This window comes from Hakea prostrata, chromosome 7, assembly GCF_041222555.1.
Source record: "Hakea prostrata isolate BN-2017 chromosome 7, UWA_Hpros_2, whole genome shotgun sequence".
Taxonomy (NCBI): domain Eukaryota; kingdom Viridiplantae; phylum Streptophyta; class Magnoliopsida; order Proteales; family Proteaceae; genus Hakea; species Hakea prostrata.
In genome coordinates this window covers 30287867-30311798 of record NC_142606.1, presented here as the reverse complement: position 1 = coordinate 30311798, position 23932 = coordinate 30287867, and the positions used below count along the sequence as shown (strand labels likewise).

Sequence of the window (23932 nt, the reverse complement as noted above, 5' to 3'; positions counted from 1 at the left end):
CTCACCCCTGGTACTTTTGCTCCAGGAGTGGTATTGATGCTCTGAAAGCCATAGTTCCTTCTTGGGTCATTTTCTAAGTTATAGAAGGGGCTTATTTGATTTTTAGGGACCTTCTACTTGTGTCATTACTGTACTCTTGATCCATTTATTAAGCCCATTAATGTCCGAGATATCTTCTTCCATATTTTGACAAAACTCCCAACTTAGCATCATTTCCATCTACTTCCATTGGTTCATAGTCTAATCCAATGGTTTTAATTTTGATGGTACACATTTGCCTTCTTCTCACATTCCGGGTTTTCAGATCTATAATATGGATTTCCGGGTTAGGGTTTTGAGGGATTTCACAATATTTGATTAGAATAGCAAAGAAGTTAAGTTGATTGCTTTGTGGTTAATTCCTTAGGTGTGCTACGATGTATGAGTTCATGTCTGTATGCTTTATTTAAAAGGTCAGAAATTGAGAATGCCTTGACCAAAAGAAAAGAAAAAAAAAAGAAAAGAAAAATTAGAATGCACAAAGAAATTATCTCATGTAATATCACAATGAGAATAATTTCTAAAACTTTAGCCAACAAATTCAAACATTCTCTAAAGGGTATCATATCTTGTGCTCAATTTGCTTTGTTTTTAATCACGTGATAATTGTCAATATATTTATATTAGGGGTGTAAATGGATAATCGAAATCTACTCCCAAATTGGCATCCGCATCCATTTAGCAATATCCGAGTCCATTCAATTACTAATAGGATGCGGATATGGTATACCCCTTTATAACCGATTATTATCCATCTGATAAAATTATATGATTTAATTACTTATTTGGATTTATTTTTCTTATTTTTATAATTTTTTACTTGAGATATGTGACTATTTTTCTAGATTTCTTACTAAAATAACTACCAAAGTTGTTAAATTCTTAAATTCCATACCTAACCTCACAAATAAAATAGTAAAGATGTCAACATGTAGTCAAAAACTTGTGTTCAATCTGTATTCATGCCCATTTAGAAGAATTTATTTAAGAAGATAACTATCCGATTATCATCCGATTCCTACTAAATCCGTCCAAAAACTGATATTATTATCCGAATCCGTCCGAGTATGATAGGATGCGGATATGGTATTGCCACTATCCGATCCGAATCCAATCCGTTTACACCCCTAATTTATATAACCATGAGATTTTTCATTACCTTTTATTAACATTATTTCTTTTTAAGCTTGATACAAAAAGGAAAAAAAAATTTAATTGAAAAAAAAAAGGAACATATGATAGACTTGAGATTGGGAAGGCATCTATGCGTCAAATGGTTGAGTTATTATAGAGTCTGGATTCTTTACTTGCTAGGGTAGAAGACGGTACTTTCCTCTACATTTTTCAACTATTTATTTAGAAGGAGGGCCCATCTTTGAGCATTGACAAGGTAGATAGAGCTAAGCTTCCCCTCCTAAATGAGTTGTGGAAAAGTTGATGGGAGCACAATCAGGTTGAGGATCCCAACTTACCATGATGCACATCATGATGCGTGCATCATTGTAACCTAAACGTTGGATTCAAATTGTTGCGTCTCACTTGCAGGAGAGGATCCTTCTCTCTTTCAAACCAACATTTTGAGGTATTTGACTCCTATCTTTGGAGAGAATCTCGAAATGAGTATCTAATGAGTTATAAAATTCTGCCATATATGATATTCTAATTCAAGAGCATCCATTAGATTTATCCTAGCTTTTAAAGTTAAAATATTACATGTGACTACTATTGAAAGGTTGCTTAGTTATAATGATTGGTACTTCTTAGTAAAGAAGTCATAGGCTCTATACTCGTATGATATATGTAATAGTTTCTAATTCCTAATATAAAGCTAGCAATTCTTAATGGAAAGAGTATTACTTGTGATTCAATGTTAGTGCTCAGTAGCAGTAATTGGGAGACCCCTCAGTAGAAAGAATCAACCTACCTGCGGCCACTATTCCGATTCTGCTTTTCTAGACCATGGTTTGGGCGTACAGCCTGATTTGTCCCGCAAACGGGTTTAAGTTTTAATGCAGTGGCAATGTTTGGATAAGGTGAGCAGAAATCGTATCCTTCGTGACCAGTTATAATTACAGTAAAGGCATCTCAAGGGTTTTGCAGTAAATAGACCTTCACCTCTGTGCTAAGTGCCATCACTCTGCCTTTTTTTTTTTTTTTTTTCGCTAAGTGCTATCAGTCTGCCTGCAGAAGTGGAATCCACCCTCTTATCTCTCTCTCTCTCTCTCTAGCCCTCTCCTGAAGGCTTTAACGATGCCATCTGCTACGAGCTCTCTCTTCAAGCCCCTATCAATGGCAGAGGGCTGCCTTACCTCTTCCCCGAACTTCTTCGCCCCTAAAACGTCATACCCATTTCTTTCTCTTCCTTCAAAACCCACAAAATTCCAGCTTTCCTCTTCGCTCTCTTCCTATCCTTCCTGGGTTTCTCACAGAAACAAGTCCATTATAGTCCCTCTTGTTGCCCAAACCACCTCTGGCTTGACTGAACAAGAGGCAGACAAAGCTGAGGTATGTATTCAATCTTTTGTCACTCACCTTCTTTCTAGTCTAGTAATTGTTCTTTCATGTTTTCTGATGGATTTCTTGGCACTTCCCTTATGTTTCCAAGTTTTATAGGTAAAATGGGGAAGAAATGTTCTAGTTGGGAGGGCCTGTTTCTGTATTCTTTAATGATGATTTTCTTTTTTGGGGTTAACTACTAAAATGTGTTGAACTTCTTCAATTGGAATTCTTACTATTGAATTGGATTTGCATATTTTTCAATTGGAACTGGTTAGGCGGAATTCTTTGTCAAATTGTTTACCCTGCTCGATTTTAGCCATAATAGATAGAAAAATGATATAGGTCTTGGTTCTGAGTTCATCTAGTCTAAGTTGATATATTCAAATATATTTTTCCAAATTAGCTAATGTTTTCAAATTAGAGAATGAAGTTGATGTCATTACCCAGAAAGAGTCACTAGATCAAATTCCTCACGCATCAACGAGTTCGTGAATTTTATTTTCATACTACAGATAACTTGATTTCACATCTTTCTTATGTGTCTATCTTATTTATAAATCCTGTATAATGATTTCACTATTAAGCTCTTTCTTAGCTAGTGGATATTTTTTTTGTCAATCCAGATCCTTGATAAAAGCTTGAGTTCTGGACACTGAATATATAAAGGCTGAAAGGTTATGATTTTTGTTCCTTTCTTGGGCTGATGGCCAATTTCCCCAAAACCTAGATAAATTGCTTGAATTCCACATAGTGAATGTATAAGTGGTAAAAATTATTAGTTTTCAGCATGAGAGGGTGGCCAAGCCTTGGATCCGGGTCTTGTTAACCCAGAGCCTCAGGACTAGATCATTCAAGGATTAAATGGTTAGCCATCAAATCAAAGGTGAGTGGTCTCAGGTACCTGAGGGGATCAAATCACAGGTCAGTTGTCAATATAGACCAATGCCATGCCAACTCGTCTAACCTCATCAGATTAAAAAGACCATTACATGTAGGTCATGTTTACGTGGAATGTCATGAATCAAGTGCGGGACAGTTTTGAGAGTGTGAAGAACTTGGTTACTTTTGCAGGTCCTCTGTAGATAGAGACCTTTTATATTAACATAATATGAAATTTGCAAGAGGTACACTCTGAAAAGAACTGGTACCACCAGAATGGTCTTGTCCTTTTCATACCATGAATTTAGTTTCTTGAACATTGCAAAGTCTAGTTACTCAAACAAGGGCTAAAATTCTGTGCTTTTCAATTTCCCTTTTAGGCTTGGAGAAGTTTCAATCATTAGTGGTTAAAATTGTTTATCAGTCATGGTGATTTTTCACTTTGATAGTTTGATAACTCCTTTATCGTGCACTTTAGAAGTAGTTTCCTACTGGAAGGCACATTTGTCAACTTGAAATTTTGGTTATCATTGTTTTTGATTGTTAAGGGAGGGAGAAGGTAACAGCCAGGAGAGCTCCTGGTGAGCAAGGGCTTTAGGAGCATGACAACTAGCAACTGCACAACCAGTTGCCAAGTTTGATTTCCCCTGGAAAAGTCATCATCAGCTCAACTTGAATTTCAGCTCTAGAATGGAAAGACCATTTGATATATGCTAACTAATCAGTCATATTACCAGCCACCTGACCGGCTGACCCAATTGGAATTCAGGGTGAGGATGATGGAGGGATCAGGCTGCTTGTCAGCAGAAACAATATTGAGAATTAGGTTGTGTTTTGTTGAATTGCTGTCATTTCTATCCACCTTCTGTATATAAAAGTGAAGTATATGATTTAAGGCAGGGTTTGTACTCTTGTTTAACTATTCAATCTACCAAATGTAACAGGTAGATAGCTGCTTCTAAAGTGTTACGTCGCATTCAGGTGTCTAATATAATATTAAAGTCCCTTAAGATATTATTATTTCTGAAGAAAACTATTGTCAGGTTGCATCGTATCATATCAGGTCCTTATTAAAAGATAGGTGAGTTATTAGTTTGTAATCTTATTTATTTATTTTTTGGTCAAATTTTGTTATTTTACTTGTAATCTTATTTCAAGTGTGAGAGATACATATTGCCTTGAACATACTATACTATACCCATATAAACTGAGGACTGTTGATTATCTTCTCTTTTATGGCATCTCTCCTAATTTTTCACTGACAATTGTTTGATTCAGTAAATTTATGCATATCTTTACTCAAAAGATAAAAACAAATTATGTGCACATCATTTACTTATCACATTTTCCCCAGGAACAAACACAGAAATACTTTTTTGTTGTTGCAAATGCAAAATTCATGCTTGATGAAGAAGAGCATTTCAAGGAACTATTGTTTGAGAGGCTTCGCTACTATGGGGAACGCAACAAGGAGCAAGACTTTTGGCTTGTGATTGAACCAAAATTCTTAGATAAATTCCCGAATATCAGCAAGAGACTGAAGAGACCAGCTGTCGCTCTGGTTTCAACTAATGGCCCATGGATCACGTAAGAAACTAACCTTTCACATCTAGTTTTCAATGCCATTCCATATGTTATTTTCCTGAAGGAAAAGTTCTAGAAAATTTGAAGCTGCAGAATATTAGCTAATGTGATTGCATAGTTGGGGAATCCTCTGAAGAGCCATTTACCACTGTGTCCTTGACAGTGTTCTTACGTGAACTGTTCTTGAATTGAACTTTAGTTCTCAACGAATTCGTTTCTTGTCTATTAATGTCTTATAGAGCCTACTTCAAACTCAGTCTATAAGAAGTTGAAGCCTGATGGGTGACAAATTGATCCTAATTTTGCGGCTGACAGTACTAATTTGGTCTATTTCAAGCCTATCAACGTCTTATACAGCTACTTCAGTCTCAGTCAACAATAACTTGAAGCCTGCTGGGTTGCAATTTGATCATAATTTCACTGCTGATACTTTTTTTTTTGTTTTTAAATAACTTTTGCCAAGTTCCTCTCACCCATAGAGATCAATCCCATTGTGAATCCTGTGTTCAGTTTTTCCTCCCCTGCTTCCCCCTGTACAATTTGATTTGCTAGTGTATATAGGATTCGATACATCACTAAAAATCACAAGACAGTCATACACCTCATTTACGCATCGCACCTATTCCATGAATTTCTTATCTGTATCTTAGATCACTTAGGGTAACATTTATTATATGGAGTTAAACCCTATTCAACATTCATTATTCTAAGGAGCTTCTTGTATTATTGAGGTTTACAGGTTCATGAAGCTGAGACTGGATAGAGTATTAACAGAGAGTTATGAAGCTGACAGTCTCGAAGAAGCTTTAGCCTCAACCCCTGCTAATCTGGAATTTAAGAAGCCCGAAAATTGGGTAGCACCCTATCCAAAGTATGAGTTTGGATGGTGGGAGCCATTCTTGCCACAGTGATCTAACAAAACAAATGTATGAGCTAGTACATTTTTTCTACACGTTTGTTTTCTGCAATGTAGTTATATTGACTATCCAAGTTGAGTTTAGCATTCACAACTTTGTTTTCTCTTTGTACCTGAAGTAAGAGATAGCTATGGTTCAAGAGAAAGTAGTTATTGAGGTTGCAAGCATGCTTTGAAAGATAAGTGTATAATGGGGCATATGGGTTCTAATGAATAAGGAAACTTCAATATTTTGCATTTGACATCCATGACCTGACCAAATTTTATGATTTGCTCTAGATTATGTTGTAAGAAATAAAACCTTTTGCAAGAAATGGACGCAGGATTCCCCATCATAATGGTATTTTATGGATTTGGTAGAATGATCTGTTTCTCACCATGGTAAGTTACATATACTTGTTACTCATCCGATAGATTAAGCAAACGTGTCTTATGTGTAGTCCCCTACAGTTGGTAATCTTAGATTAGCAGTTTTCATGAGGTAAAACTAGTGTATGGAGAACCTCCACACACCTAGTGCTAGAGGCCGTACAAGCAGAGTTCCCCAAAATTTTTTTTTTTTGGGGGGGGGGGGGGGGGGGGAAGTAAGGGAGGGGAGGGCAATTTTTCTATCCAGTCTCACCTAGCATTTTTTGCTGAGAGGTTATTTTTGGGTTTACAACCGTGGTCTGCTGGCTATTGCGCCAAGGCCTGCCTCTAAACCCCAATCCCCGAGATGGAAAAAGAAAAAGGAATAAAAAAAAAAAAAATTGTGTTTGTAATTGTGGTCCACCGGCCATTGTGCAAAGGCCCGCTCCCCTAGACCCCGGATGGGAAAAAAAAGAGGAAATCCCTCTAGAGAGAAGAAGATACTTTAAGCTTTTTAGAAGTGCCCGTGGGGGGGGGGGGACATCCTCCGCTGTGTACAACAATGCACTTTTGTACCAAATGATTCGCTAAGAAAGTAAAGTAAATACAAGACTATTGAGGATCTTAAAATTTTAAAATTAAGCTTTTAATCTCAGCCTTTTATTTGGTACAAAAGTGCATTGCTATGCACAGCAGATGATTTTTTTCCCCTGTAGGGCATTCTTGCCTGTTTCGCATGAACTGTAGAACAAGAAAATCGAAACGGCTGCCTTCTTGTTAGTTAAAAAAAAGGGGATTGATGCGTACAAAATCTGCTCAACCTTGAGATACTTAAGGAATTACTTGCAAAACAATGTTAGACGTGGCTCGACCATGGGGGTCGGGAGGCCACCTTCGAAGGCTAAGTTAGTTAAGGAACTGATCTCAAAGCTCTAGTGAGTCGTAGAGCAGAAATTGAATACGATAGTAAGGGAAACGATTCAGATACCACCACTGTGCGCAGATTACTTGTTTATATAGGTTTTATCTTTTATTCCTGATCGTTGGATTCGTTAGTGCTTCTTCTTGGTGACCATCAGATCTTAGGGTTAATCCCTTTTTTCAGAGATGAAGGTGGTTTCCTTTGAAGACCCGATCCTTCACCCCGCACTTGTGGCAGTTGTCATGTTTAGCATGATTGTGCACTTCTGATGGTAGTAGCAACCGTTTATAACTTAGTTTTGTATCCCAAACTCTTCGGGGTCACATCTATATCTATAACTGTAGAGTCAGTCATCTTTACACAACTGATGGTTTAAACCAAGAACCGGTCCGGACCATGGTTGAGCCGTCTTCGACCGGAGTCAAAGATTGAACCAAGGGTGGACCCGGTTCAGTACAAATTTTCCCGTATCATGAGCCCCCCAGGCCAAATGTTTGGGAAAACCAAGGGCTTGGTTTGGTTTTGGCTAATCACAATCGCCCAAATGGAGAATGCAAAGAGTCAGACACCTTCCTGGATGTCAAGTCGTATTAATTACTCTTTGCATCATGGTACCTCTCGAGCCGCTCAAATCTTTCGTGTTTCGCCCGAAAGATGCCACACGTCCCTTTCAAGTTGTATTCATCATTACTTTCAGTTTTGAAACAACAGCTCTTCGCAATCGTCGGATCGATTCAATCTCATCCATTGGATTAAAATACGAAACGTCTCTCGATCTCATCCATTGGATTAAATTCATTCAAACTTCAACTTCAAGTTTCATCTTCTCATTTGCGAACTTTGTCTGCAGAATCTGCTATCGTCTTCTCTACATTTGTGAGTCTTCCAGTCTTCAAGCTTTCTTTTTCTTCTAGTAAACTCGAACAAGTAAGTTCACTGAACCTTTTACTGTATCTTTCACTTGTTTTTCTTTAGTTGTCCTCTCTTAGGCCTCTTTTTCTTTCAAACTGGCAAAAAACTCTTTTTTTCTACTATGGGTTAGTGGCAAGACCTCTGATGATGATTCCGCCGGTAATGGTGCCAAACGAGATGATTCATGTGATCAACCTACCGCCTCTGCTTCCGTTGAACTATCTGGGGATAAAGGTGATAGGATTGCCGATCATTGGCTCGACAAACAGAGCCGAAAACAAAACCTTAAGGGACCCAGCTTGCCTTCCTATTCCCGAACACTAAAATCCTCCAAAACTTTGGGTAAAGCTTCCTGTTCATCCAAAAGACCTGTCCAGGGTCCTAGTTATTTTGTTTCTCACTTTACCAATGCTGAGTTGGAATTTGCTACAGAGCATTATTTCTTTCCCCCATCTTATCTTCTTCGGTTTCCCAACCCTAATGAGAGAGCCAATTCCGATCCACCTGAGGAATTCTCCCTTTATCTGGACACTCTCGAAAGTGGTGTTCGGTTTCCATTCTTCCCCCTCTGTTCTTTGAAGTCTTAAATCACTGGGAAGTTTGCCCAGGGATGCTTCTCCCGAACAGTTGGCGTCACATTGTTGGCTTTCTTGGGCTCTGCTAGAACTTAGAGTCCAACCTTCTATTACTTTATTTCTTCATTTTTACACAATGTCCAAATCCAACCCTCCGGGTTGGGTTTTTCTTTCCAAGCGTAACAAGACCGATTTGGGATGGTTGGGTTGCATCCTGACTGAGGGTACTTGCCCTTCTAACCACAAGGGTTGGCGTCATCAGTACTTTTTCTGCCGAGCGCCCCTGTCAGACCTCAACTTCCCGATCACCTGGAATCAGGTTGATTCATATACTGAGGCAAATCGTGCTCTACCATCGACTCCCGATGAAGAACTCGCCGCCAAGAAGATTAAGTCGATTGAGGCGTGTCAGGAGATCCATGGTCTAGAGATGGAGTACGAAGTTGTCCTCCAACATTGGGGTCTAGCCCCCGGTGAGCTCCCGAATCCCCCTGTAGTTTTGTTCAACTAGATTTTGTTGTTCCAATGGATTTACTAACTCTGCTTTCTTTTCTCGTGTAATGCTTCCAAAGTATAACCTGAGCGTAGTGAAATCTATGGCTTCCAAGGGAGTTGCTGCGGCAGAGGAGAGGACTCCTCAGTTGAAAAGACAAGAGCCCAAAAAAGCCTCCGTCCCTTCTCCAAAAGCTCTGCTTCAAAAGCCCTGAAGGGGGTTTTTAAAAATGTTGACTGCATGTTCGGGATAGGGTAAAGCCCCAGTAGAAGTGGAGGAGTTTGACCAAGAAGATGTCGTCCACACAAAAAGGAGACATGATTTAGCTGATGATGCTGTATCGAAAAAACAATGAAATAATCAAGAGACAAGGGAGATCTTTGTTCCCCAATGGAATCTGAGGGTGACCGATCAGGTCACCAAAGATTTTGAAAAGGTGCTGCAATGGGGTACTTTTGCCCAAATGCCTACCGACAGCAAGGTCCTCGAATCTCTTAATGATGAGGGATTCGTAAATTCCTTAACCAGGTAAGCAATTTTTCTGAGTCTTCCTTCACAAATTTGGAGAGTGTATGAATTCTCCCGAATCTCACCCTTGAGTATCATTGTTTTTCTCAAAGTGGCCGGGGATGATTTCCATCATCACATGGAATCTATGAATTGGATCGGGTGCCTTAGTGCCTAGTTGAAATATTTTGAGGAAGAAATGAAATCCAGGGGTTCTGAGATTACTTAATTGAAGGAGGACAATCTCAAACTTAGAGAGGAGAATGTGAAGGTGGGTCGACTGAGCAGAGATTATGAGCCAGCCATCGAGAGAATTGGTGTTCTTTCAAGGGAGATAAAAAGCCTCAAAGGAGTGGTGTCCGATGCATAGAAAAGGATTGACAGATTGACCAAGGAGAAGGAAGATCTCCAAGATCGGGTAACCCCATCCAAACCAGAACACATTTATGATGAAGTTAGGAAGGATTGTGTTCGGAAGTATTTGAATGGCAAGCCTTTTAGTGAGTTGATGATTCCATACAACACTCAGGCCTATAGAGATGGGCAAAATGATGTGTGGAAAACCATCTTGGATGTCAACCCTACCTTTGACACCAGCCCTTTTCAGAAAGTTTGTCATCCAAAAATATTCGACTCTTTAAAGTTGCATCTTCTTGACTGGGCCCAAACCAAAGATGATCCTCCTGCTGCCGACCCCAACATAGAGTTTTATCTAAGTGATTCTCCTCCGCTTTCTCCCGAGGGCGAAGTGGTTCAAGAGAATCAGGTTCCTCAAGAACAAATTCCAGCTGCAGACCCTCAAGTGGCACCCGATCTTGAACCAACTCAAGAAGGAATTTAGTTGTCTTTTGTATCAACTTCCTTTGAAGATTCTTTCTTTTTTTCTTTTTTTTTTTATTATTTATTTTTTATGTAAGGGTTGGCCCCCTTTGGTCGTCCTTATTATCAATGAAGAAATCCTCCTTTTTCTTTATCATCCTTGAAATGGATTTCGTTTAGGTACCAGCAATAGTCTTGTTGAGTGTTGGGTAGATTCCGTGTTTGCTCATCACTGAAGTATCTTTTTCAATTCACGTTTATCCTCACGTCATACTTTCGAAGGTCTCATTCGGGTTTGGAACCGAAGCCTAATGCTTAGGAAATTCCTTAGAATTCCTCTAGGTCTTTGAAGGTCTCATTCGCGTTTTAAACCGAAGCCTTTTAAATTAACCAAAAGTTCCCCTAAGTTTTTAGAGGGCTTACTTGGCACTTGCAAACCGATGCTCACGTCTGGGCGAATTGATCAATCTCTTTGTTTGTCGCTCCCGAACTTGATTCCCGAATCAGTTGCCCTTTGAAATCAAGCGTCACATTGTATTTATTGCCCCGAGCGAATAACTTGTTCATTTATGACCTTTCACTTCTCGAGCCGTCTATCTTACTCGTTCCTTAAGTCGAAGCCCCACGTGGACTTTTCCAGCAACCATCATTATTGTTTTGTCAAATCCAAATCGTCATTGATTGTTGGCCGTTGATTTTCATTCAATCTTGTTCATTGATGATCGGTATTCAAACCGTCGCTCATCCTCGTCCACTGATTAGAGTGGATCTCAACCCTACATTCTTTCCTCTGAGGTTATTTAAACCCATTTTTTCCTGATTCTTTCCTTTCACTTCTTCATTTCGTGAACTCCTTTATATTTGAAATTTCCAAAGCTTCTCTTTGCGACTCCCTGATTCTCCTGTCTTCCGTTTCAGAGTCTTACTTTGTCAAAGATTTACCAAGTAAGTTATTTTTCTTACTTTTACTCAGTCCTTTGCTCCTTTCATTTTTCCATAGTTGTTTTGGTCTTCTGCTCTTCTTTAGCTTTTCTTTCTTATACAATGGTTAGTGATAAAACCTCAAACGATGACTCTGTTGATCATGAGTCTGAAGGTGAGGGCTCTGCTAATCAAGTGAGTCCTTCTGTTTCAGTGGAATTATCAGGTGACAAGGGTGAGAGGATCACTAACAAGTGGTATGCCTCTATCCCCTCAAACCCAAAAGATCAATTTGAGAATGTTTTGAGGAGGAAGAAAGGTGTCTTTCCTTAGTCTTCTCGTAAGCCACAAACTTTGCCAAAAATTGGTGATGTAACTTCCCAATCGTCCAAAAGACCATCTCAGGGACCTGGCTTCTTCGTATCCTATGTTCGTCCAAAGAAGTTTCCTCTTCTTCTAGCCAGTATTCTATAGCACAACAAAATAACGAAAGAGTAGTGATTTAGTGGCAAATAAATAGAGCATTAAGATTTCTAAATCTGCGACATTGATGCATTAAGATTGAAACCAAAGTTAAAATACAAGGGACAACATAGCTTAAGAGAGTAATAAATTTCTAAGATTATGAAAAACCAGTCTGTTCTCTTACGAGATTTAGCGAGTGAGAGCATGAGAGAGGGCCAGAGAACCGAGAACGCAGGGATTGTGAGAGAGAGAGAGAAGCTAAGGTTGCTATTTACTTACGGCTGCAAAAAATTCTGAGATTCAAGGTCTTGATTACGGTTGGGAAATCTACACAAAGGCGTGAGAGAGAGCGACAGAGACACCCATAGAGGGGAGAATGAGAGAATGAGGTTTCAACTCTTCATCATTCGAAAAGTGAAAATGGTGAAAAATAGGCGCGAGGTTGGGCAAGAGGAGTTAGGGAAAAGCCGATGATATATTTTTAGAATATATACCAGTGGTTTCACAAAACCAACACAAATTCGGGTTATTTGTAGAGTTTGGTGTAAAACCATTACTAATATCCTAATATTAAGTGGCGGTAAGGAGAAAAACACCACTAATATATTCACATTTTTCGACGATTTCCAAAAATTGCCACTAAATGCATGTTTCTTTCATTATCCCTTCAGCGTCGAGCGGTGGTTCGTGGGTTTTTATTAATTAGTGGTAGTTTGAAATAAACCGCCACTAAATATATATCATTAGTGGCAGTTTATAATAAACCTCCACTAATTAAAAATTAAAAAAATTAAAAAAAAAATCACTAATTCCCTTTTTTCTTGTAGTGCCTATATGTATGTGGGTTCCATTACCCTTAGTGCCTATGCATTCACTCAGATATATTATGTGCATGATCAATAGGTGTCTAGATGCATTGGCTAGTAAACATTAATGAGTGCTACTACCCATTTGGCATGGGCATTGAAGCCGAGTGACTGGTAATCAGCAGTGGCTGAGTACTGTTGTCATCCAACACGATGTTTAATTTCCGTGGGGAGGCATAAGCTCACTGATATCATGCAATTGGGAAGGTTGCATATGCATAGTGTTGGGTTCGTGGTACTTTCAGCATGATGTGTGATTTTTGGGGGAAAGCCATGAGGGCGTCTGCCTATGTATATGCAGACAACTATAGGGTTACTGAATGTTAGTTCAATATGATGTGCGATTTTCGTGGGGAACAACATCCCTAGGTGAGAAGGATACGAAGACCAAAAGGGCACTAGGCATTATCCGGATCACATGTAGAATGATACATAGTTGACCTTGCATTGGGCTAAATTTATCCCTGACGCGTGCCAGTACTCAGACCAAATGGTGTTGGTGAGAAAGTGGTGACTTAATCCCGAGCCACGGTATGATGTAAGCTAATCCCACTGCCACGAGTTTCCAACAAAGGTAACCAGTCTATGAAAGAGAGTGATGAGACAGCCTAGAGAAGGGTAGTGTTGTAACTTAAACTACATTTGTTGGAGTTTAGGATCATACTATATATATATATATATATATATTGCATATTGATGTGTGTGTCGAATGCACAACATATGATTATGTCGACCTCACTGAGTTCTATGGAATTTACTCTTTGAAATATATTTCTTCTTAGATTATGTTGCACATTATGAGGACTTCATTTACTTGGAGAGTTCGCCGCCGGCGAAATCCTATGAAGGACTGGTAGGAAAGGACACTAAGGTACATGGAAAGTCATGTCTTCGCTCGGATTGCTCCTATAGAGTCCAGACGTTTTGAGACTTTAGAGAGATTTTATGGAGACATTTTTGCCTTGATTTCTTTGTTGTACACTCTTTATCGTAGTGTTAAGCAACGCCGTTGAATACTCTAAACCTTTCCTAATAACATTTCAAATTTCTATTGTTGAACATTTTTTTTCTTTTAGACTTTGATTATGGCTTGGATTAACTTTGATTAATACTTTGAATGACTATAATAACTTTGATATTTACTATCTTTTATTTTTTTGCTCTAGGATTATGATATATTGTGTTATGTGGTTATGGATTAGCTGTGAACCTAGATCTTGTAGTTTATCACTCCCATAGGTATTTGTATAAGTCTGAATCCAACTGGGTGGGGTGTGACATATATAGCCTAGGAAGAAGGTTATGTGGTTATGGATTAGCTGTGAACCTAGATCTTGTAGTTTATCACTCCCATAGGTATTTGGATAAGTCTGAATCTGGCTGGGTGGGGTGTGACATGTACAGCCTAGGGAGAAGGCTTATAGCATTCTTGATCCCACCTCAGTTTCTTTTCCATCAGATAATGCTACAGATGTGGGAAAGGTAGAAGAACATGTTGATGAAGATGTGCTAGATGCAGAGGGTGTTGAGTAGGGGGATCAATCCCCTTCATCAAAGATTACATGACCTCAGGTAGAAGGTCTATAGGAAGGCAAACACCATCAACAAGATATTCTGGTGTTGACTATCTTTTACTTATTGATGATGGAGAGCCAAATTTTTTTCAGAAAACACAATGTCATGATAGCAAAAAACATTGGATCAAGGCAATGCAAGATGAGATGAGTTCCTTGAAAAAGAATGATGGTTATGATTTGGTGGAGCTTCCAAAAGAAAGAAAAGCATTGGAAAATAAGTGGGTGTTCAAGTTTAAAAAATATGGTGAAAATGGTGAAGTATAAAGCTCAATTGGTGGTAAAAGGATTTGGCCAAAAGAAATGGATTGACTTTAATGAGATATTTTCCCCAGTTGTGAAGATGAATTCTATTCAAGTTATCTTGGGTTTGACAACCAACTTTGAACTTGAGTTTGACCAATTAGATATGAAAACTGCCTTTCTCCATGGTGAGATATATATATATATATATATATATATATATATATATATATATATATATATATATATATATATATATATATATATATATATCAGCTAGGAGGTTTTGAAGTGAAAGGGAAGGAACATAATATTTGTAGGTTGAAGAAAAGCTTGTATGGACTGAAACAAGCACTAAGGCAGTGGTACAAGAAACTTGATTCATTCATGGTTAACCATCACTAAACAAGTACCATTGCAGATCCTTATGTTCACTTAAAAAGATTTTATGAAGGTAATTTCATTATACTTCTTATGTTTGTTGATGATATCTAATAGTTGGATAAGATTGAAAGATGATTGATAGGTTAAAAGATGAATTGTCCGAGTCTTTTGACATGAAGAATTTAGGCCTTGGAAGATAAATTTTGGGGATGAAGGTTGTTTGTGATTGGAAAGCAAAGAAATTATGCATGTCACATGAACAATACAGTGAGCAGGTCCTAGAGAGATTTAATATGAAAGGTACTAAGCCCAGTTAGCACTCTTGCAAGCTACTTCAAATTGAGTAAGAAGGCTTGACCCTTCACTGAGGAAGAAAAAGAAGAGAATGATTGATTCCTTACTCGTCTGCACTTAGAAGTCTAATGTATGCAATTTTTGCACATGTCCAGACATTGTTCATGCCGTTTGTGTAGTGAATAGATCTTATTTAATCCAAGCAAGAAGCATTGGAAAGTAGTGAAGCGGATCCTGGAATATTTGAGAGGTAGTTCTAGGTTGTGTTTGAGTTTTGGAGGTTCTAAACCAGTTTTCGAAGGCTATATAAATGCAGATATGGCAAGTGATTTTGATGGTAGAAAATTCACTTCAAGTATTTTATTTACTTTTGCAAGGGGAGTTGTGTCATGGCAGTCAAGATTGCAAAAATGTGTTGCCTTTGTCTTCAACAGAGGCTGATTATATGGCTGTTACAAAAGCAGACAAAGAGGTGTTATAGATGAAGCGTTTTCTCAGAGAGTTGGGTTTGAAACAAGAAGAGTACGTAGTATTTTGTGATAGTCAAAGTTCTATGGACCTGAGTGAGAATGCTAAGTATCATTCTTGCACAAAGCTATAGATGTGAGATATCATTGGCTATGTTAGGCAGTGGAGAAGAAGCTACTATGGCTTTAGAAAATTCATACTGAGAACAACCCTTTAAACATGATGACTAAAGTTGTTCCCAAAGAGAAGTCCAACCTTTGCACTACATGGTCATAATGGACTCCAAGTGAGGATTTGTGTGGTTGTTCAACTTCCTCATGGGCTGGAGCCTGGAGGGGGAGATTCTTAGTGGGACCCAAGCCCACTTTTTTCCAGCCCATCTTCAAGTCACATTTGAATTTTCAATGGGATTGAAATCTTATTTTGGAAAGGAATCGCAATAGGATTCACGATCCTATTGTGAACCAAGAAGTTGTGGCAGCGATTAAGGGGTTTTTGAGATGATCCCCCCTCCCCCCAACCGCTTGGTGGTGGTGCCTTTTTTGTCGGCAAGAGAGAAAGGCAAGACAGAAAAGCAAGAGAAAGAAAGAAAAAAGGAAAATAAGCAAGGACGATTTGTTTGCCTGCGAAATCATCCATCTTACAACTTCAGATCTACTCAAAGCAAATATCTTTGTGAGATCCATAGTGTTGTGGTGGGTAACCCTATCCTTTCTTTCTTTTTTTTCAATTTGTTGTGTCCTTAATTTGAGAGAGATAGTTCTACTCCTCTTTTTCTCATAGTGGATTGGTGCAATATTTTGCTCATGTTTTTTTCCTTCTACACTTGAGGGTTTTTCCACATAAAGTATTTTGTGTCCTGTAGTCAAGGTCCAAAATTTGGCGAAATTCAAAAAATAAAATAATTATTTATTGGATAGAAAAATATTCCAACTCCGTGAGTTTGTAGATTAGCCCATAGAGATCCATATATTTTTTCAATCACAATACAACACGTATATCATGAAAAAGTAAGCATTTTTAGTGTAGAAAAATATAATTTTTAATGCCCGAAAATAAATAAATAAATTATTTAGTGAAATTTTTTTCGACTCCATGAGTTTGTAGATCGGCCTACGGTGTTTGTTGCTACGCAATCTTGCACATCTCATCAACCAAATGAACATGCAAGAATGACTCGACCGGGGTGGTCGAGTTTCACCTTCGACGATCTAGTTAGGAAATTTTTTGTTTAAGGAAGACAAGAAAGCAATGAACAATAAAGTATTGAGTAGTGATAGCTCAATTTAGTGTACCTTTCTCTTGTATTCTCTTACCCTTTTATAGGTTTTTTCTGTACGAGTTTGATTGTGATTCAAACATTGTTTAGACTGCAATCCTCTTCTTAATGAATGAGTCCTACTCAAATATGGGTAATTGAATCCCAATTGAATACCTTTTCTTTGGCTACAAGTCTTCTCAGATTCATCTTGCTATTCAGCCTTTATATTTGTTCGACCGGCCTTGTCTTGGTCAGTTTGACTTAATCCGAACTGCTTGGACTAGACTCAACCCGAACTGGTTCGAGTTCAACCGAACTAACCGAACTGGTTCATGCTAGTTTATTTCTCCTTTATCATAAGCCCCCCAGTCTCTGAAGTTCGAACTTCACACTGTTCGAACTTCAGAGATTTGATGACTGAACACGTCTGCCTTTCCGACCAGCATAACTTCAGATTTTTGAGAGTTGATTTAGGAGGTGCTGTTGATGATATCATCTGGACAGACAGTGCGCCGTAATAAGGGAAATGACAACACACGACTTTTTGCACGTTCATCTTTATTGACACGTGTCTACACATTTATGGCATCTCATAATTGTTTTTTGAATTTTAAAAGGCACGAATACCAACCATTCCTCTTTCTTGATCTTGTCCATTGGATTTGAATCTTTTAGAGATTAAGATCTTTCTAATCATTGGGTGAGAACTACCCTTGAAGACGTTGGATTGGGATTCTTTTTTAGAAGTTCTGCAGCCTCCCTTTGTTATCCGTTAGATTAGAACTTTCTGATAAATATAAGAACCCACTGCTTCTTTTTCACTTCGTTTCTGCTGAAGTCTTTTATTTCGTCTGCAAAGAAGAAGAGTACTTGCAGAATCTTCATTGTCCCTTCTTTGATCTTCTTAGGAGCTTTTTCAGTGATTCAAATACCAAGTAAGTTCGTTTTTTCTTTACGGTCATTTTTATCCACTTCATTTTTCATTTTGTGCTTGATTCTAAATGTATTTTGCACTTTCCTTTTCACTGTTTTGCTTCTTCCTTTTCTCTGTTTATTCTAGTATGTGTTTTCGCATTTGTCTTCATGGGTGTCAAGAAGATGGCCTCTAGGCCTTCTAGGGTTCCTTCTTGCCAACCCTCTTCTGAAAGTGAGACTGTTCATTCTGAGAACAATGGGGCTTCCTCTTCTGGGTATAGTGACACTGAGAGTGATACTTTTGTTAATCCGACCTTGTCTCCTGGTGCTCGTCCAAATTTGCTTAGTGATGAGGAGTTTAGGTCATTAAGTATTCGTGCTCGGTTTTGTACGAATTGGAGAAAATGGTTAAAAAGTCTTTCTTCATCCGAGCTTGAATTTGAGAGAAGTCGTCCTAGAACGTCCGAACACATAGACTTTGATCCTAGTAGTTCAGGTCCCAGCTTTTTTCCTTCCGAGCTGACTGAGAGTGACTTGGACCTTATCCGAGCTTGGTATGCGGTACCTGATGATTTTGTGATTAGGGTCCCTTCTTCTCATGAACGAGCTCACCGACCTCCCTTAGATGAGTTTGCTGTGTACGCGGATGCTTTCATTAGTGGCTTTAGGCTTCCCATACACCCAGTCTTTATAGACATTCTTAATCATTTTGGGATGTGTGCGGGGATGTTGGCGCCAAATAGTTGGCGTAACATAATTTGTTTTTGGGGCTTCTGTAAGCAAAATGAGGTCGGTGTGATTCCGACCTTGAATTTGTTTCTTCAATTTTTTATGCACAAGAAACAAGAGCAGAGTCATTGGTTTTATCTTTCAAAACGAACTGCTCTTCAATCTAGATGGGAGGGTAATTTTGTAGGAATGGGCACCCTTCCTTCAAATACCAAGGGTTGGAGATCCATGTATTTCTTTGTTCGTCCTCCCTCTCCTCCTAGCTTTCCGACTTCTTGGCCCAAAAACCTAGGGAGGATTCAAATGCCATCCCTCCCCTTTCTCATTTCGAACAGGAAGCAAGGGATCGTATTCGGATGATCCCCACTGAAGATCGGAACTTGCTTGCTGTGAATGGATATTGTCCGGAATATCCGAATATCCTTCATCATTGGGGGTTCTTGACTGGTAAGATGTGTGCCTTTTCTTTTGTCTCATTCGTTTTTATTTTTTGCCAAGTTAGCTTACTTGGAATATGATGCAGTGTTGCTTGGTGAGGAGGACTTTGAAGATGCTGCATCCACTATGCTACAAGTGGAGGAAAAGCATCTGACCAAGCCGGATAAAGCACCGGCCGGTACTGCCTCTTCTTCAAAGGGGAAAGTCTCCGACCAACACTCTTCGACCAGAATGGTCATTGGGTACCGACTCTTCGGTGTTTGATGGCACTTCTTCTGCCATTTCTCGAGTTGCCAATGAATGGATGTCTGGAGTTCTTCTTCCTGCCGATATGGCCTATCTCCAGGGGTTCGGTTGTCTTAAGGCCCACAGTATTACTGTTATATATGCGACGGTCACCTAAATTTGATGATTTATTCCTTTTATTTTTGTGTATAACCATTTTTTCTTTTGGCTATAGGATGGCTTGTGCTTTAGTTCAATTTGTTGGTCAGAGTATTCATTCTGCTCGGGAGGATTACTTTGCTATACAAAAATCCGAGCAACGTGTCAAGGAGTTAGAGGCTGAAATATCATCCTTGAAATCGAGCAAGGATTCTTTGATTGCTCAGGAAGCTGAGTTGATAAGCGAGGTTTCTGCTATAAAGGGGAGAAATGAAGCTATAGAGCTCGAGAAGTCTTCTCTTTTGACTCGTTTAGAAGAGGCTGAAGGTTCGCTGGTCGTAGGGGATGCTGAGATTTCTAGTCTCTGAGCTAAATTGGAGAGCTCGGAAAGCACAGTTGCTCGTCTTACCAAGCTGGTTGAGGATAAGGCTCCCTGTGTCTTTGAGGATATTCCCAACGAGCTTCATTTTGAGGTTATCAAAAGGTGGGTCAGAATAGCTAGCTGTAGAAAGTTCATGGCCAAGGTTGCGGTGCCAAGATACATTTATGCTCAGCGCCATGGTTATCAGGGCATTATTGGAGCCTTTAGGGATTTGGATCTGGAGAGATTCCAGGATTTAATTGATCTAGGTATCTATGATGATCTCAAGATTCCTCACCCTCACTGGTGTGCCGACCGACCAAGATATGCCAAGCCTCAGTGTCACGCCCTCCCAGCCGGTACCCTATCTGGCATACCCGAGAGTGTGATCCACAGCCCGAAGATCAAGTATCGAGTGATCAACCTCCCACATAAACAATAACATAATCATGAACAATCATAATAAAAGTGCGGAAGATAAACCATAGATCCAATAAGGAAAGAATGAATCAGAATAATAGATATAATCAGAGTGTCAAACAGATAAGTAAAGTGAGGCAAAAATCCCACTTTACAACCAGCGGAAAAGTAGCTCTAAAAGAATAAACTAGACAAAATCTAATCCCAGTAGCAAGTACATTGGGTAACTAAATTGTTCTCCACTTTATAGACAACATCCTTATAAGTGTAAATCTCATAAATGGCACAAGGACGCTTCCACTCAATGGTCGGACTAAGCATCGTACGGAGCATAACCACTCGCGGGATCTTCAGTGTAATTGTGGTAACCGCAATCACCTTCCTGGAGATATGCCTCTTCGCCTTGCGCTTCTTCATAGGGACCGTCATAATACTCAAGACTGCAGGATAGTCTAACAAACATTGTACAATAAAGGAATGAGTTTCAAAGAAACTCAAGTAAGGGCGCTTAAAATCCATAATAACATAAATGGCGTAATTCCAGCATCAATCATAAATGCAATATGATATGAGACAAGCAATGAATGAATGAATCTAACTCTATGTATGCTGGTCTCTATTGGCAGACATGCTTTAAGTCATAACACCGTACTTCTTTAGGAAGGTCCACTCACATCCTCAACCATTTAAGATATCTTGGATTCTCTCACGGATCATTTCACCGGTCTTGAGCAGCCGATTGGTAATGGGTCCTTCATCCCTCAGGACAAACCATGGCAGGGGGTTAAGTCAACACACTCTCTCACAACCATTTGGTATAAGTACTGGCGCATGTCAGGGTAAAACCTAGCCAAATGCAAGTCTTCTACTTAGTTACATCAAGTCGATCCAGATACTTCCATTCCTCGTCCCCGACGATCCTTTCCGGTATCCTTCACACTAGAGTCCTCATAGTCCCTGACTACGGACTCACCAACCCTATTGATCATCCACATATGGTAAACAGGAAGCTCTCACGTCCTCTCACGGGTTGGTTACAGGTCTTAAGCGCCCGTGAGCCCAAGTCTAACCATATGCAACCCTACCAATAAATGGCCCCCACAATGTGATTCCTGTCCTCTCACGGGTTGGTTACCGGTCTTGAGCGCCCATGAATCCCCATTGCTACCACGGGTCGTTCGGTCTCAATACCCCTCCGATTAGGGTCCCACATAACAGACATCCTAGCCAAACACTACTAGACAATCCTAGATATGTCATCCAACAGCTTTAGGAAGGTGTCCAGAGGGCATCTCCGGAAACATCCCATAATATTCCCGTAGTAGTCCAAGGACAGTAAGTGTCAAAAGGACACCTCTCCTTTCCAAACCATACTTAAGCATACACATGCATCAATTCATATCATCACATATATGGTAACTTCATATATGGAAAGAAATCAATAATTACAATCACTTGTATAACATTGGTAAGTAAATCATACATGAATCAATTCAATATGAATAAGTAGTGCTACCGTAATCAAAGTTATGCAACAAAGAGTATATCATTGTAAGAATCTAATTTAGGAATCATATCAATGATATTCAAATATAGAAACTAGATTCATGCTATCTATGTAATTAAGGAAATAACCATCCTTACCTTTTATAACTCGCAAAGGAATCCTAAGAAATCAAGTAAGATCTTGGCAAACTTGAGAAGAAGGTCCTAAACAAGTATATACAACATATTAGGAAAGATCCCTAACAGAAAAGATACCAAAACATCCAACACAGACCAATTCTGAGTTGCTGTACTCATTGGTCGAGTGGATTGGTCGATCGCCCCAACCGACCAATCACCAACCATGACCAATGCAGATAAAGAGCCCTAAAAAAACAGAGTTTTAAGATATGAAATCCGAATTTGGTGGTTCAAAAGGGTACTAATCAAGGGGTAAACTACATCAGTAGTATTCTAACATATAGGGGACCTCAAAACACCAATCAAATCAAGATATCAAGATCCAAATTAGGAAACAAAAAGTTACCATAATTAGATCAACCATGGATCTTGATGAATTCGAAATAGAAATCAAAGACAAGAACAATAGGAGGATGGATCATTGCTTCGGGTAATGGTATCATGAAAACATACTTAGATCTTCAAGGAACAAGGCTTAGAAGCATAAATCTAAATAAGGAAATAAAACCTACCATATATGTAACTACCATGCTTCATGAAGAACACATAGTATGGTAGAAGAGAACAACTAGAAATTGATAGATTATGGATCATGGAAGGAAAACACAAGAATTAACTACTAACATGATCAATCATAGAAGATCCAAAGAGATCAAAATTCAAATCAGATGTTTAACAAGATTAGATCATGGTTTGATCATGATTCCTTCAAAAGCTTGCAATGATCATGGTTAAGATCATTGTTCTAGCCTCAAATCCTTAGGATGATCATGAGAACATGTTCAGAGATGTTTGCAACAGAGAATGCAGCATCTCTTCTACTGTCTCAACTCAAAAAGGAAAGAAAAACAAAGATGGAGGAGAAGAAGAGAGAGTAGACATACCTTTTGATGCAAAAAGAAGAGTTTCGACGAAGATCCGTCAAGAAAACACCAAGGATGCAAGGGAGATGACTTTGCAGAGGTCTTTGGTTCGCTCTGCTCCAGAGTTTGGAGGCAGCAAATACGAAGTGGACTCGAGATTGGACTTAAATAGAGCAAGAACAACCTAATTGCCAAAGACAAAGACTCATTGGTCGAGTGGATTGGTCGATCGGCCCAACGACCAATCAATCGACCAATGCCGACAAGAAGACCAAAACAGGGAATTGAAGGCCCGGATCAAATCCAATCCTAAAGGGGTTTTGCACACAAGTCAAGTGACTTACCTAATAGGTAGAAATGCCTTCAAACCAAGATAGAGAGCACTCCAAGTCCATCAACTAATCCGATCTTCATCAAGATTCAGTTTCCATAAATAGAACTTCATCATCAACTTTCATGGATTCAAAGCCGACACCAAGTCCTCCACCGGGATGGCCCAAAGCTGACTTCTTACTTTACTTCGGGTCACCGGACCTACGAATAACAAGGTTTCCGGGTCAAGGTTAGGGCTGGGTTTTACATTCTCCCCCCTTAAAGAAATTTCGTCCTCGAAATTGAAAGCGTACTGTGCTTCCAAAGAGGTAAGGAAACTTCTCCTTCATATCTTCTTCCTTCTCCCAAGAAGCTTCTTCAGGGGTATGGTTCTTCCACCGAATCTTCACCAAAGGGATGGTGCGATTCCGCAGCGCTTGTCCTTCCTATCCAAGATTTCGGCCGGTTCTTCATCATAGGTCAAATCAGCACTAAGTCCTTCAGTGGCTTGCTGCAAAATGTGTTCCGGATTCTCTATGTATTTTCGGAGCATCGAAATATGAAACACATTGTGAACACCAGCGAGAGGCGGAGGTAATGCTAATCGATACGCAACAGGTCCAACCTTTTCCAAAATCTCGAAAGGTCCAATGTAACGAGGGCTAAGCTTTCCCTTAACATTGAATCTCATCACACCCTTCATTGGTGAAACCTTCAGAAAGACTTTCTCTCCAACTTGAAATTCCAAATCGGTCCCTCTCTTATCAAGATAAGATTTTTGTCTTGATCGAGCGACTTAATCCTTTCTCTTATCATCTCTACCATAGCACTCGTAGCTTCAATCATCTCAGGACC

At 39.3% G+C, this 23932-nt stretch overlaps 1 protein-coding gene across 1 annotated transcript; it reads left to right on the top strand.

The window, feature by feature from the left end:
• The first annotated feature begins 2185 nt into the window (after positions 1-2185).
• Positions 2186-6159, top strand: EMB3143 (YCF54). Its single transcript, XM_089164127.1, has 3 exons — positions 2186-2544; positions 4772-5004; positions 5741-6159. Exons 1-3 carry the CDS (start codon positions 2290-2292, stop codon positions 5910-5912), a joined length of 660 nt encoding a protein of 219 aa, XP_089020253.1. The 5' UTR covers positions 2186-2289; the 3' UTR covers positions 5913-6159.
• The last annotated feature ends 17773 nt before the right edge of the window (positions 6160-23932 follow it).

Bases quoted from the DNA above. Each gene is read 5' to 3' on its own strand.
- EMB3143 (XM_089164127.1), top strand. From the start codon at position 2,290: ATGCCATCTGCTACGAGCTCTCTCTTCAAGCCCCTATCAATGGCAGAG. The intron at 2,545-4,771 runs GTATGTATTCAA...CATTTTCCCCAG, and splicing joins AAGAGGCAGACAAAGCTGAG to GAACAAACACAGAAATACTT. The intron at 5,005-5,740 runs GTAAGAAACTAA...TGAGGTTTACAG, and splicing joins ACTAATGGCCCATGGATCAC to GTTCATGAAGCTGAGACTGG.